A 15,197-nucleotide genomic window follows, 5' to 3' on the forward strand; every position below is an offset into this window, starting at 1 on the left:
GCGACGTAGCCGCCTTATATAGGAACACTCACGTCTGATAAAATCGAGAATCTTCCCGGCCACAAGTAGATACATTGACAGTTTCGCTTTGCTTCTAGCAGGTACTGTATGTATTAAAATATGTCAAAAAATATGGAGTCTTGTCACAAGACAATACTCCATATTATTTGACGGTGGTTTTTCAATTGTGAGAACAATAAAAAGAGAGAAAAAAATATTAAAAAATTCTTCAAAATAATATTTATTATTTTCAGTAATCGTGACAAATAAAATCGTACATAATTTATTTATATATTCATTTATCTATATACAATAAAGTCAATAACATTAAACGTACTAATTTAATATCGCTTTATAATAATACATATAAATTAAAAGCCTTTGAAATAATAAATAATATCGACATAGAAAACTGTACAAAATTCGAGTTTATGTTATAAGCCTTCCCTCATGTCTTACGATATTTTACACCCAAACCTATCACATTCTCCGTTATTTAGTTTTATTATTTATTTCATTCTAGACATCGGTTAATTCTAATATCCTATTATACACTAATGCCCGACAAACATACTAGTAACATGGTTAGTATGGCATCGTAAAAAGTTAGCTTTATTTTATGCTAATGGCAAAAATTACTAATGTATAATATGAAATCAATGAGCTGATATTTCAGTGAATAGTCGGTTCATGATTAAAATTTTAAAATAAGGTACTTACTTTACTGTTATATAGACGCAAAATATCGAAAATATTGCTAATGCCCTTATTGACATACTTATTGCGACCACTTAGTGAATGCACCTCTAAATATCTCCTATCTAACCCATCACAGTGTTCTTGATCTTTGTTTACACCACATTACGCTATATCTGTTGGGTTATGTAAGGTTAAGTCAAGCTATGTAACTTGTAGTTCTATTTGCGATTGTATTTTGCGTCTGCATAAGAGTTGTGTACCAAAAATAATAATAAAGTTGTACCACTGAAATATCCGGTGTAACCTCTCACACAATCTCATGAACGAAGAATGAATAGAAAGAAGTCACAACGGAGCTCTCAGTGACAGGACCGTAATAAATGGTTAACGTAAATAAAATAGCCATTTAGAAAATATCAGTGTGAGAAATAATAAAAACTGACATATTATTTAATATAATAAAATTGAGTGAGTGGCGTAGAACCGTTTTCGGCATAAGAAAAATATGATTTTTTTATAAAAAATGTATCGTTATATTATATTGTTGAATACCTAAATACATATTTTCAGAAAAAATTAATAAAAAAATTAAACATAGGGCAAGGAAAGAAGATAATGTAATATCACTACGCCACTGTTTGTTATGAAGTTAAAATAAAGTTATTTAAAGACAACAAAACAATAAAAAAGATAGACAAATTAGTAACTTATTGAATATAATGTATTAAGTTGTCATTTGTGTTTATTGATATATACATGTAAAAAAGGTTGATTTAAGAATGTTTGATGGTACCAAAATGAGTGAGTGATTGATAAAAGTAGATTATGATAGTAATTGTGAATACGAAAATGTTGTGATTTATTGATATAAATCTGATATGGTACATTAATTTTATTACATTTTGGAAGACAAACAAAGATAATAATGGATCCTTACAAGACAAATACGAGTAGATTATTTTAAAAAGAAAGATGTCTATTAATTTATTTATTTATTTATACAGATTGAAAAACAAATATCCACTTCGCTTGATATAATATTGTTATTAAATTATTTATTTTTACTTAAGTCACAATCTCAAGAATCAACAGGCACATACATATTATTATTTATATAAATTCACTTATTAATTCAATTTTTAAAAAATCAATACGTATACTCATTATGAGATTTTGCAATAAAAAATAGTATTGGTAATAGATGCAAAGATAATGTATATAAAAATTAATAAAATTTGATCAAAATTATAAATATAGGTCAAAAAACACAAAAACATGTTCGCATCGAAATAAAAGACTATAACAAAACGTTTTTTTTTAAATTATTATTGTTACTCATTTTGAGATTTTGCAATAAAAATAGCATTGTTAATAGATACAAGGATGTATATAAAAATTGATAAAATGTGATCAAAATTATAAAGAGAGGTCAAAAAACACAAAAACATGTTCGCATCGAAGTAAAAAAACGTTTTTTTAAATTATTCTTGTTCAAGTGCCAATATGAACACGAAAACACTAACGTGATAAATTGAATTAACATGACACAAATACGTACGGTTTGTTCGCAACACTCAACTTGACCAAGGACTTGTTAATTCGGGACATTGTACGAGTAAGTTGTAACCTGCCCGAGCCCCTCACTACGTGACCCTTTATCCAACTAACAGAAACCCTTCTGATAATAGTTATTTTCAATTGGGCAAGGCATTGTCAGTCACATTTGATTAGGGCAGGAATATAACCGCACGCATGGCGCAAATATTTCGGATATAAATACAAATTAATAGGGTTATTATTATATTTCCGATGTCAATTAAACAATACTCTCATTAGGGACTACTACGGAAGCGATCTTATATAAGCTTGATAACTAGATAAGATTTAGAATGGGTTATTTTAAGGAATATTAACAAATTCATAAAAAAATCAAGATTGCAAAATAACAAGATTCAAGTTCTGTGAAGGTTCTGAAATATTTCATCACGTCAGGTAGTATCACAGTATTTGGAAAATAACAGAACTTGAATATTAACTCGGAAATTTGATGAATTGTTCATATTCTGTTAAACAACCCGTCCTTAAGATGTTCGATCACAAAACTTAAAAGAACACATATTGTTGCATCAGTGCAAGTTATTCAGTGAGTAGGGCAGAAATAAGAAGGAAAAGCGACTTTTCGAGATACCATCGTTGGATTTGTAATCCTTTTTCAAATCAAATGGTGTACATGTTGATACTATTATTATTATTTTATATTCAAAGGACGGGAGGTTAACGGAAGGTTTCGGAAAAATTCGTGGAGGCGACATTCTTTTTTAAATGTGGCAATGATAATATGAAAATCACCTTTAAATTTATTAAACAAATTATAAAAAACAACAGTTAACCGGTAACTATATGTAAGTTGTAATTGTGCTGACGTTGGGTTTCGGATACCAAAAAAAATGGATGATCACTATTCATATTTTGTTTAGATTATAAACCAAAAGTATTTTCATTTTATTTTGAAAATGTCATAATGTGCATTTTGAGAGTAATTTGAAATGAATACCTAATTTGAATAATTCCACAGTTCAGTACACGAATATTGCCGAGTAATGTAAATTATAATAAAATATCGAGAAAGCCGAGCGCAACAATGGATGCATTCATATCACGTTTGGAAGTAGTGTTTAGCGAAAGTTCGTAATGTCAAAACAAATAGTTGCTGTGCGAATTCAGCCCAGGCAGAAGAGGCAGGTGCACTGTACATAGCGCGAACTACCCGAACTTTGACAATGGACAAAATAATTACTTTTCGTAGTCAAATTACTGTACACAAATGAAGCGCATTTTCAATTATGAAAATGTTTAAAAGTCCAGAGTTAAATGTCAAAAATCTGGAAGACGAGAGAAAACTTTTGAAAAGGCCATAGAATATTTTAATGTGTTGCATTAAGAAAATAAAAATGTTTTTTGTATGCGTATTGTGACACATTGATCGTAATACTTTTAACTTATTTAAATAAATTTTGGAATATTTTTCTATTCACTCGTATTCAGAAGACTGTTTAAAAAGTATATTTCTTCCGGTAAGATTTTTTTCTCAGTTAAAATTAATAAAATAATAGTTTTTGGGGAATGTGTGATGTAAAACGCGCAAAATGTGTAAAACTGAGCCTTTGTCCGGAATAATGTTGTACCTAAAAATATTCTTCTTTGAGAAAGATGGAAAAAACCAAACCGTTTAGAGTCGTTAATATTAAATTATATAATATAATAATCTTCAATGTTTGATAATTTGATTAAAAACAACATTACTCCGGTTAAGGGCTGAACTGTAGAAATCTAACCAAGAGATATTAATTATTATTGTAAGAAGTTACTCGTATGTAGGTATCTTACCCATATTTGCATGGAAACAAGTATTTACATGACTCGTGCAGTTACCTAACGGTGTGTACCACTTTGAATGCAAACAATCAATTACTTTAAGCCGCAATTTCAATAAATATTTAAATACCGGGCGATCCAAATATAAGCCAAGTCCATCCGGAAAGCTTCCCGGAAAAGGAAAAGCAAAGTCACGTCATCGGATAATTTAATGGCTTGTTTAGTATTCGTTAAAAGATTCGCTAATATTTGCGATATTGGTTAGTCTAAGCTACAATTCATTTATACATCCCGGAAAAAAATGGAAAATTTAATAATATTATAAAAATGGCGAAGTCGGACTTGTAAAGAAGTTTTATAAACAAAATTAAAACTTTTAAAGAGGAACATTAAAAAGTGTTCCTTTCTCTGCCATGGTGGTTAAAATAATAAAATGGTTTCTTTATTTTGTTTGAAAATACAATACAATAACCAAAATCAGACGGAAACAAAGCAGAGCTTTAAATATTTTAATCTGATTAGGGTAAAACTTGTTTGGAATAGGGATTCAAATTTTATTTTAAAATACATTACCGAGTTACATTTGTTTATAGCTTCGGATCAAATGTTTGAAATTTTATCAACGTAAATTGTGTATCCGAACGGAAATAATGTTGCACTCTGAACAAAACCGGAAATAATCACAATGTCTGATTCAATAGTAGCACGACCATTTAAAACGGAAATGTATTCACGGAAATACAAATTTAACCGGCGATACCAAAATGCAATCAGCAGTGTAAATAAAAACTTGGAACCGTGCATTTGATACAAAAAAAATCACTGAAAAATCAAATTGTGTTGCGAACAAACGACATAAGTGCGAACCATTGTTTATAATATACAAATAAACAAAATAATCGAATAAGGTAATTCACAGTCGTAGACAGGAGTTTCTTTATAATAAATTATAAATTTAAAAAAAAAACACAAACACATTGGTATAAAATTGGTACCGGTGGTCATAAACACGGATTGTCCATAATAAATTATTTTTTAACTATTTCATTAACCAATTGAGCGATTGGTGTCATATATATAAACATTCTAGTGGTTAAGGGAATTCAATGGTGTGATCTTTACAATACTGCAAATGGGTTTTATACAAATTCAAAAGTATACACAAACAAATTATAAGAACATAATTCGTTTATTAAGTACATATTTAAACGTCAATGGGAGTCAATGAATATAAATAATATTTCATAAAAAACGTATACTTATAAAACAATATTTAGTTACTTTCTTTTAAGTCTGAGACGTAAAAACTGTGTCTTTGAATTATTAATTATTCTCTTACGAAGGTATTTAAGTCACTTAACTGTAAAATAAAGTAAATAATTTAATATTCCATAATATATTCAAATAATAGCCAAAAACTTTGACACACATAAATAATGGTTACTTAAATAAAATGTGGCACGCAAGCATAATGGCTTTATTTTAATTGACGTCACAAATAATTAATATAAGTTCTCAAAACCTTAACATTCAATTGACTAAATTATATTAATTAATAATGGCAAATAAAACTATAATTCCAACTGGTCTTCAAAATAAGAATATTTTGAATTGGTCATGTGATGGAAACACACGATTAAAACCCCCGTGGAATGTTTAGTGGTTTAGTGGGGTGTCCACTATCCAGTTGAAATTTTATCGAAATTAAAGGAATGCTATACCTAGTTCAATATTGCAAGTCACATACTAAAACTAGAACAAGTCCATCCATGATTGATGATATGGGGAAATTATTAGATTACATTGTTTGGACAGAAAGCGATAATTCATTTCCTACACTGTACAGAATAGAACAGGTATGCAATAAATATATACTGGACAGAAATGGGATTATTAATTACAAACGAAAATACGGGGCATAGGCCCGCATAGGTAACTTAATCATTTTAAAACCGTTGATTTATACTTTAGGCTATTTTATCGTTATTCAAAATACAAAATGGGTTTCCTTTACCTCACCTGTATAAATTAGGACAATAAATATAAGTTGTATTCGAAATAATTGAGTTTTATTGAAACATTTATTGCGATTCGTGTTCTATAGTAAATGATCTAAAATTTCAGTCCGTGGCAATCAAATAACCAGCCAATACGCACCAGGCGCTGGTTATGGACAACAGGCAACGTCGTCATCCACTCGTACTACTTCAGCCTGATTAAACATACAACTCATCGTTCAAAGTATTATAATTTTAATGGAATAAAAAGTATTCAGACTTTCCAGTATATCTTCTACGGATCGGCGGAGGATAATAAATCGCGGAAAACAATTTCGAAATAAATAGTCAACAAGGTCGGTTTACCATTCCATTGGCAAAATTAAACAAACTAAACGCGATGCGTCAAGAATAATTTCAATATGGGTTTTATCACAAGATATAAAAAGAAATTTTCTGCCATGTATGTACATATATATTACTCATTAAAAACACAATCTGTTGACAATTCATTTTGAAAATTGAATTGACATTAACATGGCCCAAAACACGGGATAACCTAGTAAATAATATTCCATATTGCTTAAAGTGAAAAATCAGTACATAAGGAGCTATTAAAGAGAATTGGTATTCTAAATAAACTGAATGCAAAGTCGATTCTTGAAAAGTTGAATCAAAATAGGTGTCCAGGTTGTAAAAACCACAAATATTTCTGATATACGTCAATTCAGCAATGCATTTGTAGAATAATCTACAGTTTTCGTATTTGATCAATTGTGTCAGAAACTGCACCACACATGAGTTTAGTGTCACACCAGTGCGCGATTTAAGTAAACCCGCATTCCTAAACCGTCGGTCATCTGGAAATCGAGGAGTTTCCCCGTGAGAGTTTGATCCTAGAGCTCCGGCCTTCGCTAGCTGCCCACCAGCTCGATCTGGCGGTACTTCTTTCTCAGGTTGGAGACGGGGTCCCGGAACAGCACGGGGTCCAGCCGCACCCGGCTCCGCACGAGGGGCATGTAGCCGAATACGGCGGCGAAGGTATTCAGACAGGACTGCCGCTGGATGAAGTGGTCGGGGTCGTTCCAAGGGGACCTAAACAAACAAACAAACTTTAATTTACTAATAAAGATGGTAGAGATTAATGTACACTGGAATAAAATCAATCGATGCATCAAAGAACACCAAAATATGTAAGTAATATTTAGGACCTTAATAATAAAGATCTTAAGGGGAACAATTTTTTTGAAGGAATTAAAAACACCCGAAATAATAAGAATACATATTTTAGACTCATGACCTATTTTCTGACAGTGCAATTTTTTAACACATATTTTTAGGTTTGGAAAAAAATCATTCTTCGAAAAACACTTGTCTGCTTTGTCGTTTTCACTAGACATGGAAAGTTGGCTTTATTTGAACGTGTCAAAATAATTTCTTCAAATTATTTTGACACGTTTTTTTATTATTGTTATTTTTTTTCTTCATTTTTATGTTTTAGCCTTAGTTTCCCAAAGTAAAATGAGCTTTTGGGCGAACTTTTGTCAACTAAAGACGAGGTAATTTCAACATTCCCAACTTACGCAAGGAGTAGGTATGTGGCCACATTCAAAGTTATTTGAGAATCTTCAGCGATGTACACACGCAAAACTTTTCAATATCTTTTAACCAGGGTGACCTATAAATAAACTGAAAGGAACAGAAAACATATTTAGAAGGGTCTATATAAAAAAAATTACAAAGCCAGAAATGTACCAGTACACAGATAACCATCGACCGACATGACCAAAAAGACGCAAAACATAACACTAACGAAGCAAACCAAGCGGCAAGAGGTACAACATAATATATGAAAATTACAACCGTCGAGCCAACACGTGACCTAACTCAGTGTTATGAAAGATAAGGGGTAATTCTGACACGGTTTTCTGTAGATTTGCCAAAGGTAAAAACATCACCTGGACAAGGGTTAGTTGTGCTGTAACTTCAATCTAATGACTGTTTTACATTGAAACTAGGCGAGAAGCTACATCCGTCGGATTCAATCAAGTAAACAAAGTTTTGTTCATTTGGGAAAATAAAAATAGAATCAATGAGAGTTTCTCCAAACACGGAGAAAAATGAGTATTGCTGATTCATTAAAATTCTGTTAAAAACGGGACTGCAAGCCGTTTCCTAGTAAAAAAAAGTGGGTGTGTCAAGCCTACGCAAGACAGAAGTGAAACTTCTAGTATTCCTCTCTCTCTATTTTCATTTCATCATCTCTATTTTCTCTCTTAGGTTAGTTTGAAAATTAGAGGTTAAATAATTCAACGACGAAGCATGGATTTGCTTTTTCTAATATTTTCTTATAGATGAATGACGTTCGATTAATGTATAGTTCCAAAAATTTTCAATTTATTCACAAGTATACAATATTACATAAATAACAATATTACAATTAAATATCTCGTCACTACTCACTGGAATACGAATGGAACGGCAAAGCGCGCGACGCGAGCGCTCTCGACGGACGACTAAACCAGACTGAACGGCGGACGGACGGTACAGGAAAGCCCTGTCCACGTCTGTACCACAGCTAAGGCATGCGCCAAACAAAATTATACTACCGAGTAAAAAAGTACTTAAATAAAACACATAAAAACTTTTATGCGCATGCTAATGATTTGTTGCTTTTACTGAAAACAGTGAACGGTGAACGGTGAGCGGTGGTGGGGGTACCCGCATTTTCGTGTCGATCCTGACTTGGTTTTACTCCGTCCACGAAAATCCATTACGCGCCTAAAGAAGTTTCACTTCAAAAATTAGTACACAAGAAAACATTACTGATACAAAATACTGTTAAATTATTAAATATATGGTTAAATTATTCGATTTCCTGTTAAAAAACGGGACTGCAGGCCTTTAACGAACGAATTGACAGAGTTCCTAACAAAGTATCAGTTAAAAGCGAGAGTTTTATGAGGACGGCGGAACACGTGTTAATTCAAATACTGATATTGTCGCATTCCGTCATGACATTTATTAGGTAATGAACACGTGTTCTAGATATATTCTGAATGACTAATAATTTATCACGAAATTGGCACGCTATCACTTTTTTTACAGGATCATTTTTCTTCGTGTAGATTCATATTATACCGGTACACGTGTTCATGTACCTGCTTTTGTCCTGGTAATATACAATGACGAAATGCAAACATATTAGAATTTTTATGAACCCATGTTCCGACATTAAGATAACACATTCGTATTTTATTGAAACATTACTAGGAAAGCTATTAATTCATTCGTTAAAGACTAAGAACTCGAAAAGATTCTAAATAAATTAGCAATATTTTTGTCAGTTAGTGTGTTCCGTGTACAACGTGTTTTACAGTTACTTCTCATCATCATCAGTCACTCTAATAATGTAAAACTAAAGTACTTTTCATAAATATACCTGAGGTAAACTGTACATGTCCAGAGTAACAGTAAGGCCGAGGTGTATCAATTTCATCGTCGTTTTGTCGTCGTCCCAATTTGGCATTCAACGCTTTATATACGAGGCGTATCCAGAAAGTAGGTGTACTGAATTTTTGTAGGTTACAAATCTTTTTATTGAAACAAAAAAAATTACATGATTACCGTAGTACATATGTAAGCTATTTTTAGACATGGTCGCCATTCCTCTCAATGCAGGTGGTGAAGCGGGGTATCAATTTTTGATGCCTTCCTCGAAGAAGTTTCCCGCCAACCCCTTCGTCCACTTCTCCACCTCCTCCTTTACCTCCTCGTCGGTTGAAAACCTTTTTCCACCCATGTACAGCTTCAGGGAGGTAAAGAAATAATAATCTGAAGGTGCTAGGTTAAGGGAATGCGCGGGGTGGTTCGGGATATCCCATTTAAACGAAGCAAGCAGTTCCTTCGTGGCATTGGCCGTGTGTGGTCTGGCATTGTCGTGCAGCAGGCTGACTCCCTTTGTCAGCATGCCTCTCCTCTTGTTATGAATCGCCTTCCGCAATTTTTTTAGGGTCTCACAGTATCTTGCAGAGTTGATGGTCTCCACTTGAGGCAGATATTCAATCAAAATTATGCCTTGACAGTCCCAAAACACGGATGCCACGATCTTCTTGGCTGAAATTGTGGTTTTGAATTTTTTGGTGGAGGGTGAAGAGGTGAGAACCGTTTTTAAACTCGCGATACCACTTGTACACACTCGTACAATTCATAGCTTTATCACCATATGCAGTTTTAACCTCATTATAAACCTCAAACGGAGGTTTTTCCTTCCAAACGAGATAACGGATGACGCCGCGTATTTCGCATTTGGCGGGAGATTGGATTGACATTTTTCACGAAACGTGTTGTCGCGTTGACACTCCTCAACGTACTGACCTTGAACAGGTCTCGTTGGGGAGGGGAAGAGTCAGGCTACACGTAAGTGTAGCCAACATATCGAAAATAAAACTCATTCGGTCGTGAGAGCCTCAGTACACTTATTTTCTGGATATGCCTCGTATATATTGAATACTCCCACCATTCCGGTTAACCACTCGTCTCCTAACCGTCAGCGTTTGGTTAAGTTTTAATTTTAACGTTATGCTTATGACAGTTTAATCAACAAACAAAACAGAAAAATTGAAAAAAACAATAAAAGAGAAAAATCGTTAACTGTTGACATAATCATAATACAATAATCATCAAAATGACACCGAGTGTTGATTATTTGTGACGATCTCAAATGTGATGATGTCAAATGTTATGATGTCAAAGGAGACGATGTAAAATGTGACGATGTAAAATGTGACGATGTAAAATGTGACGATGTCAAATGTGACGATATCAAATGTGACGATGACAAATGTGACGGGGGTTAAAAAAACTAAGCCCAAGAATACTACAAGAGTCCTACCTAAACCGATAGATCCTGTTATTTAAATCAAAGCGATTTGGGTCATTCAAAAAATTATTTCACAAAGATATTTAGACTTTAAAGTGATATACCTACACAACTGTGAAATATATAATTAGAAGAATAAAAACTCCAGAATTTATGGTTTCCACATTTATGGAATAAGAAAGTTTTTGTTTTCGTGTATCTCAGACAACTTTTCGTGTTGATGTTGAAATTCGCGAAAAGTTATTCAACTTATTGTCCAAGTTTCGCCGTTTAAGTAAATGTATACGTTAAATCTTTTACTGTTATTTTATGGCTGAGTAAGTAATATCTAGGTTACACTTTAAACTTTATAAGTTAAGTGCAATGTGAACTCAATAAAGAGAATAATACTGTGGTTTTACAACCGAGTTATGATCGATATAAGACTAGTACAAGTATAGAATTGAAACATTGCTTTTCTTTAAGTGTGAATACAGCACAAGAGTCCCAACTGCTCCATGCTACCGAGTAGGTAAGTCTAAGTAGTAAATAAGACTACAGCATCGATTGGGGTATGCTGTGAGGCTGAAGGCTACGGGGAGGGGAAGGAGTGGGGAAAGAGAAAGGTGAGGAATCACCAGACAAACAATATTTAGTTTACATGGTTGGGACATTTTTTAATGTGGATACCGTATAAAAGTCCCAACTACTCCCAACCACCTAAAGTCAGTGAGACCATGGCATCCTCAATTGGGTATGTTGGGAGGCTAAAAGTAGTGGGGAGGGGAAAGAGAAGGAAAAGAGGAAGGTTCGGACGTATCTGGCTATTCAGATCTGGTTAATAAACAAAGGTAAAGCCATGTTAAGCAACTTTTTAATTCTGAATGGTGGTCTTACACCAGGACGATAATGAGAGTATCTTTCACCCTGTAACGTGCCGCAAATATATTAATAAAATAAAATAATTAAAAAATATATGCCCTCGCCGGGATTTGAACCTGCGACTTGCTGATTGCTAGTCGAGAGCCTTACCCCTTAACCACGGAGGTGTTAAATGGCTTCGGGCATATTTGATGACTAGATAGTCAGATACTTCCCTTTTCCTCGTCTATTTCCCAACCCCACTTCCTCAGCCTCATAATATACCCCGATTGGGGATACCATAGTCCTATTATATATATTATAAATGCCATAGTCATGGATTCAGAAAATTGGGAGCAGTTGGGACTCTCTTAGATAAAAATTGGAGTGACGTACAATAACTTTGAACCATGATGGCAATAGGACCCCCATTAATATTCCTCGTGCCTAAAGTATTATATTTTAAACTACAGGTTTTTGTTAAAACTATATTAACTGGTTATTTTGTCTAACACAGGCTAGGGGTATCAGGTTTAATATGAAATGGTGTAACCGAAGGCACACGTTTGACTTCTACATAATATTTTGAATCTGATCGACCGCCGAACGAACTTCGCGATTTTTGGTTTCAGTGTGTTTTATTGTCAGAATGCAGGTGAGCGATTATTTAATAGACTTTTCATAAATAATACGATATATAAGTGTTGTACAGAGTGTTTTCTTATTTTTATGATATAAAACTATGCAACTCATAATATTTTCTAGAAGGTTCTCATGTTTTTCTTTGAAGTATCAAAGGCAATTCCTCGGGTCTTTGGGTTTACTTTTTCATCTTTTCAGCTGTTACTGCCAATGAAACCAAATTATTTGCATTTGGAATGAAGTCATGGTAGGATAAGTGATGATGATGACATGCACACAAGTGACACAAGTTCTGTCTGGATACTATGGAAGTCAGATGGTGACCGGAGGTGCTGCTGATAATTTCCCATTGCAAGACAAAACATGGCCACGATCCGAAAAATTCTTGGGGACCCAATTATTCTTATTAACAATTATTATAAATATGGGAAGATGTTATGTGCTATAAGTTGGTTGACTCTTTACTTGTTGACTTTAGTCTGTTCGTAGACAAGTAATAAATGTCAATGACACTGTTAGAAAATCTCCAGGAAAGAAGTATTCTTGGTGCTGGTTACCGTAAGGAACAGTAGTTTGTATGAACTGCAAATTTTACAACCAATTATCAGCTAAAACGAACTGATCGTGGTCTTTGTGACTTTATTATGAGAGGCAATGATAAAAGCGATGGTAAAATTGCCAACGTTAAATGGCTTGAAAGCAGATCAATTCATTTTCCATTTTCATTGTAAGAGATGGTCATAATCAGATAAACCACACTTCGCGGTAGCTCAACCAGCTTGCACCAACTCTTACAACAAAATTAACCAACCAACTAATCATTACGCCGTTTCCCCGCAGGCAGAGACGACGGACCGCCAAACAACTCGTTCTTGGCACACACTCCTTGCCTCATTCACATTCATACATCGACTCATACATACCTACTGTTCTATTATTCTGGCTCTTGACAGGGCCCGACTCAAGTATCTGATTCACTTGATCGTGCTATATCTTCCTCGGCGTCCCCGACTTCCCGCGTCTACCATTCACATTTGCGTCGTATATTTTTCTTACACTACTTTCTTCGTTCATTCGCTCTACATGCCCAAACCATATAAGCGTCCCTTTCTTAATCTTACTCATTACTCTGACATCAGCATTGCATTCTTTGCGAATCTCTACATGTCTTACACGATCATAAATGGTTTTACCACATATACATCTCAGGGATCTCATTTCTACAGCATTTAGTCTTTTTTAATAATTAATTAATTATTATTTTTTAAAAAGAAAGACAAACATTCCTGGGTTACGAATAACCTGACAATATTTGAAAATCTCCTACTACCACCACAGTAAGCTGAAAATGTTGCTTGTGTTGTGATGGAGGACTTAGCCAGCCGAGGAATTGAACACACTACGCCTGAGTGGGACCCAAACGCGATGTCAACTCGGCCACCGACCGGTCTATATATAGAACCGGCCACCGGTCGGTTTTATTTATATATATGCTTGTGTTATGATGGAGGACCTAGCCAGCCGAGGAATTGAACACACTACGCCTGGGTGGGACCCAAACGCGATGTCAACTCGGCCACCGAGCGGTCAATAATGATTAACGATTTGTGATCAATAATGATTAATGATGACATAATGATTTGTTTATTAAATAAATGAGGTGGGGAGTTGCTTTGCTAGACAGGGACAGTGTATCCAGGAGAGACAGGGACAGTGTGTGACGGATGTATGAATCCATCCCCGCTGCAGTGCAAGACAATGGGTTGATAGAGACCAGCTGGAGAGGTCAAAGGGTCTCCCCAAGCCGGCCTCCTACGATCCGGCCCGCCACGTAACTGGTGGGTCGGCGCATCTACCGCCAAGATCTCAACACACCCCACCCGATGAACCTGGACATCCCTGCTAAGTCACCAAACGTAGCAAACCACTTGGGGTGACATATGGCAGATGTTTCGGTTATCCAATAAATGGTTCCCAGGGCGGCGGTACCCATACCCGCCTCCCAAATTTAAGATGTTAGGTCACCTCGCTCGTGCCCTCTAGGGTCGCTCCTTGTACTGCTTGCGATGCGTGACGTTGATGCCGTATCAGTACCAAACTGGTTATAAAAGAGGTTCAACATTCAATGGAGATTGAAATAATTTTAATAAAGTAAGGTAACCTCGCTCCCGCCGTCTGGGGCGGCTCCTTGTACTGCTTCCGCTGCGTCAGTTTGATGGGTGGGCGCCGGGTGACGTGTGCTACAAGGCAGTTGATGAGGATGTCCTCGCAGTTGTGCGCCTGCGCCACGGCCTTGTGCAGCAATGGGGGCAGCCAGTGCGCGTACAGAGTGTGGTAGTAGCGATGGTACACGGCCGCCCCCGTCAGTACGATCGAGTACTCATTGGTCCACTTTGATGTGTAGCCCCACGCATTCTGTAACAAGAGAAAAGACGTGTAAGAGAAGGAAAGTCGCAAAGCAAAAAGAAGAAGTAGATGGTATGAAAGGGAAATACGTACATACGAATGTTATAGGGAGCTCGTTAATATAATAATAATAGACTACATCATTTTGGTAATAAATTTGGGAATATTGTAGACATGCTTAAAGATTCCGTATTAGTTATAAAACGAAATCTTTTTAATCATTTTACTGAGATGTATGAATTCACAACTCTGTAGTGAATACACTTTTGTTTTTATATGTATATGTTCCTTAATACGTATTTAGCTTTCCGTAATCCACACTATTAATTTGAATTTACCTTAGTTTAATCAAAAAT

General features: G+C 34.8%; 1 protein-coding gene across 1 annotated transcript in view; it reads right to left on the reverse strand.

Moving 5' to 3' along the window:
* Positions 1 to 255: 255 nt before the first annotated feature.
* Positions 256 to 15,197, reverse strand: part of ttv (exostosin glycosyltransferase 1 ttv) — a 481,148-nt gene continuing 466,206 nt past the window's right edge. Inside the window, exons 7-8 of the mRNA XM_089649049.1 lie at positions 14,597 to 14,850; positions 256 to 7,166 (exon numbers count right to left, since the gene is read on the reverse strand). Of these exons, the coding sequence (XP_089505175.1) occupies positions 6,986 to 7,166; positions 14,597 to 14,850 (435 nt within the window). The 3' untranslated portion in view covers positions 256 to 6,985. The remainder of the gene's footprint in view (positions 7,167 to 14,596; positions 14,851 to 15,197) is intronic.

This window comes from Hesperophylax consimilis, chromosome 3 (assembly GCF_061612785.1).
Source record: "Hesperophylax consimilis isolate HC1 chromosome 3, BYU_Hcon_1.0, whole genome shotgun sequence".
Lineage (NCBI taxonomy): Eukaryota > Metazoa > Arthropoda > Insecta > Trichoptera > Limnephilidae > Hesperophylax > Hesperophylax consimilis.